The following is a 4187-nucleotide window of genomic DNA, read 5'->3' on the forward strand; positions in this document are numbered from 1 at the left end:
AATAACAATAATAATAATAATAATAATAATGATAATAATAATAATAATAATAATAATAATAATAATAATAATAATAATAATAATAATGATAATAATAATAGTAATAATAATAGTAATAATAATAATAATAATGATAATAACAATAATAATAGTCAGTTCAGGATTACTCAGTAAAAGTATTAGTTATTCCGGTATACTTATCCGATAATAATATCAATTTATTATAGGAATTGGTTCCATTTGGTAATCGAATGTAGTTGGCGGATTATTTTATGCGTATTTGCTAGTGGTTTTATTATTACTTGGGTGTTTTTTGCTCTAATTTATTATCTTATTGTATTACCTGATCTTTCCATTGTAAGCCTTTTTTTAATCAATTTTTCACATACTTTTTTTAAAATTTAAAACGAAATGAGAAGAATAGGCGTCAAAATTTATTATTCCATTTTTTTTATTTAATTTATTATATTATTTATTATTTTTTTGTAGGTGCATGTGTGTATGTGGGTGTATAAATGTATGTGTATGTGTGTATGTGGGTGCATGGATGTATGTGTGCGTATACGTATGTGTCCGTATGTATGTGTGTGCGTGTGTGTGTGCGTTTATACGTGTGTGTATATGTATATGTCGTGTGCATATATGCGTGTATGTGTGTGCATGTGAGTGTATGAATGTGCGTGTATTGTTGTGTGTGTGTGTGTGTGTGTGTGTGTATTGTGTGTGCTGTGTGTGTATTTGATAATGCAAATCAAATATATGAAAAATTCAATAATAACTTAAATAAAAGTTGTAATAAATCAACAAACAATGCTTGTTTATGTAATTAATTTATGCATATTTTTATGCACAAATTTTCTACAATATAATTAATTAATTATTAGTAGTTGAAGATATTTTCCGTCATATTACAAAATTCTTTTTAATATTTCATTAAAAGCATATTTCATGTTTTTCCTCCTTTTTATATGCTACATATTTAATTAATAATTAATTTTTATCATAAATGATCTGAGATCAAACTTATTTTCAAGATCACTGTAAATGTTATTAATTCAAAAAATTAAATTTAACTACTAAAGAATTAAATATAATTACTGAAAATCGTTTGATTCCTCACAAAAAAACAAAATTTAGCAATAAATTCCGTTATACAATATATTTATTTCATTTATATCAAATGTATTTATTTATTGGTAAACAATTATTTACAATAATGATGCCATCAAAATTATTTTAGTTAAAATTTTTGTCACCACTTGATGCAAATCATATATCTTTTGAATGATACTTTCTAAGTAAACAGCATGTATATTATTGATAAATTATTTCATTCATTTCACTAATTAGTTTAACATCCAATCACGTAATTCATGTAATCAATTACGATAAGTGCAAATATTCCGTTCGATTACGTGATCAGTATCACGTAATTATTTCAAAGTAACGTGGGATTTTTTTTAATTTTTTAAAATTCTTAACGAAAAATTTTACTTTAATATAATTTGGCTTTTTATCTTATTAACTAATCATTCTTTGATTAAACTATATTTTGTGCTTTATCATTTTTGGCATTATTGTTATCATCTCAGAGAGAAAGAGAGAGAGAGAGAAGGGATTATCTTTCTATAAAACTAGAGAAAGAGGGAGGGAGAATGGATGCAGGATAGAAAACTTTTGCGATTATTTTTTATTAGCAATAATATTGTTAATTAAATTTTCATTTAGACAAAGAAAGAGAATGAGCAGTGTATTGCAAACGTTTACGATTTGAAGACTGCCTTCCTGTTCAGGTATGTAAACGGATGTAAACGGTATGTAAACTGATTACCTTACGTACGATATACATACGTATAGACGTGGAAATAAAGCGTCTAAACATCTAAACTATACCGTAATCAATATTTAATTCATAATAGTAGTTTCAATTTTCAATTCAATGATTGTTATTCCTGAAAACTGCTTGTTATTAATTTTTTTTTGTTTTTTGATAATTATAAATTATTGAATGTTCGCAAAATTATCCGGTTATCTGATTATCTTTATATCCGGTTATATAAAAATTTCAAATTTTAGCCTGGAAACACAACATACTATTGGTTATGGATTCCGGTTAGTTAATTATTCGATAATTTTTAAAACAAAATTTAGAAGATAATTTACAAATAATTGTAATTTTATGTAAATTGTCAAAATTAAAAATTGCTAAATTTTATGATTTTTTCTTTTAAAATACTTAATTGCAAATTTTTGTGAGAAAACCGAGAAAGTTCGAAAGCTTAATTTATTTTTGTATTATTTAATCTACAGTATTAATGTATTATATTCGTACTGCTTTAATCTGTAAATGGATGAAATTTAAGTTTTTAATGAGTTAAATTAAACTTTTGATTTATTAATTGTATTATTAAAAAAATAAGCCAAGCAATTTTATTTTTTTTCAGATATGTGACAGATGCATGCTTATCACTTGTTTTTGTCCTAGCATTGCAATGTATTGCGGGTGTTTTCATGCAAACAATGTTAAGTGGCATTGTTGTCGCCAAATTGTTACGACCAAAAAAGCGTAAACAGGTTAAACTTAAAGTTGAGAATTAATTTTAAATTTGTATTTAATTACTGATATTCAAATGTGAAGCAACTATAGGTTGAGATAGTTTTTCCGATGTAATCATTAAATGAATTTAGTTGCATTTAAAATATCAGACATGATTTTATTTCACGAATTATTTCAAATTTAGAAAGAAATTTAGTTGAAATGATTACTAATTAATTAGTTAGTTCTGGATTATTCTTCAATTTACTAAATCCAAATTCATAATTTTTTCGGAATTTTATTGTCCTAATTTATATATTAATTTTAATCTTTTATTTACAAAAAATAATAAAATATTTTATGTTAATACTCGATTTTAAGCAAAAAAAGGTCGTATTATTATAATTTAAACTTTAATTATCACTTTTTTTTAAGAAAAATTCATTTAAAAATTATGTAAATCTGATAATTTATAAAATTGTAAAGCCTTCTAAATTTTTTCATTCATTCAATTGCCTTCTGCACACAATCAAATCCTTTAGCCATCCTATTAGCATAACCAGAATCATGATCAGTTATTTTGCTCAACCTTTTCATAGCTTGAATAGGTTAATCGATTGATCTGAGTACTAATTGGTTAGGAAGGTTAGGAAGGATTTCAGGAAAAAATCAGGAAGAAGCGGATAAAGCGGATGATACCAAATTGAAATTATATTTTCCCTAATTTTAGCAGAAAAATAAAATAGTCCCTAGAAACGGTTGCACATTGAACTATTAACATTCCGGGATGATTCGTATTTCTGCCATAATCTCGATCATACATTCAAATATTGACATTCCGGAATGATTCATAATCCTACCATTTGATCTTTTCGCTCTTTAATTTTCATCCAAAAATCATCTCATGCAACATTTCCGATATTTTGATATTTGTGCCTTATGAAGGTTACCTTAATTAATATTTAATAAATGGAACTTTCTACCTGACTATTTGCGCTAAATGAATATCATTCAGGAATGGATGAATATTTTGTCTTTTTAATTTTCAGGAAATGAGATTCTCACAAATAGCAGTAATAGGTCCAATGAGTGATAATGATAATAGACCAGCATTGATGATACGAATAGCTGATATACAAAATAATTTGTATATCGCTGAACCACACGTTCGATTATATATGGTAACATCAAAAATGAATAAAGTTAGTGAAATTTATTAATTTGATCAAAAACCATTATTGTTTTATGATTAAATCAATTTCAAATGGAAAATTTATTTCCGTTAATTAAATTATTATAAAAATTCATTTCAATCAAGGATTTTTTTTTTGGTAAAGGTATTTTTTTCTAAGATACAATTTTTTTTTTGTATTTTTTCAATATTATAATTGCAAATAAATTTTTTTAAAAATTACTCATTATTCAACAGAAAGATATCGATTATTTAATGTTGCTGATTATTTAATTCTGTTAACTATTGATTATTTAATAGAAAGGTACTGATTATTTGATGTTATTGATTATCTAATTATGTTAACTATTGATTATTTAATAGAAAGGTACTGATTATTTGATGTTATTGATTATCTAATTATGTTAACTATTGATTATTTAATAGAAAGGTACTGATTATTTGATGTTATTGATTATC

General features: G+C 24.4%; 1 protein-coding gene across 1 annotated transcript in view; it reads left to right on the forward strand.

Moving 5' to 3' along the window:
• Positions 1-4187, forward strand: part of LOAG_18347 (G-protein coupled inwardly rectifying potassium channel-A) — a gene marked incomplete at its 3' end in the record, with an annotated part of 6168 nt that overhangs the window by 716 nt on the left and 1265 nt on the right. Inside the window, exons 2-6 of the mRNA XM_020451008.1 lie at positions 228-357; positions 1729-1793; positions 2077-2112; positions 2445-2574; positions 3586-3738. Coding sequence (XP_020305250.1) covers positions 228-357; positions 1729-1793; positions 2077-2112; positions 2445-2574; positions 3586-3738 — 514 coding nt within the window. The remainder of the gene's footprint in view (positions 1-227; positions 358-1728; positions 1794-2076; positions 2113-2444; positions 2575-3585; positions 3739-4187) is intronic.

The sequence above is a fragment of the Loa loa genome (assembly GCF_000183805.2).
Source record: "Loa loa unplaced genomic scaffold supercont3.268, whole genome shotgun sequence".
Taxonomy (NCBI): domain Eukaryota; kingdom Metazoa; phylum Nematoda; class Chromadorea; order Rhabditida; family Onchocercidae; genus Loa; species Loa loa.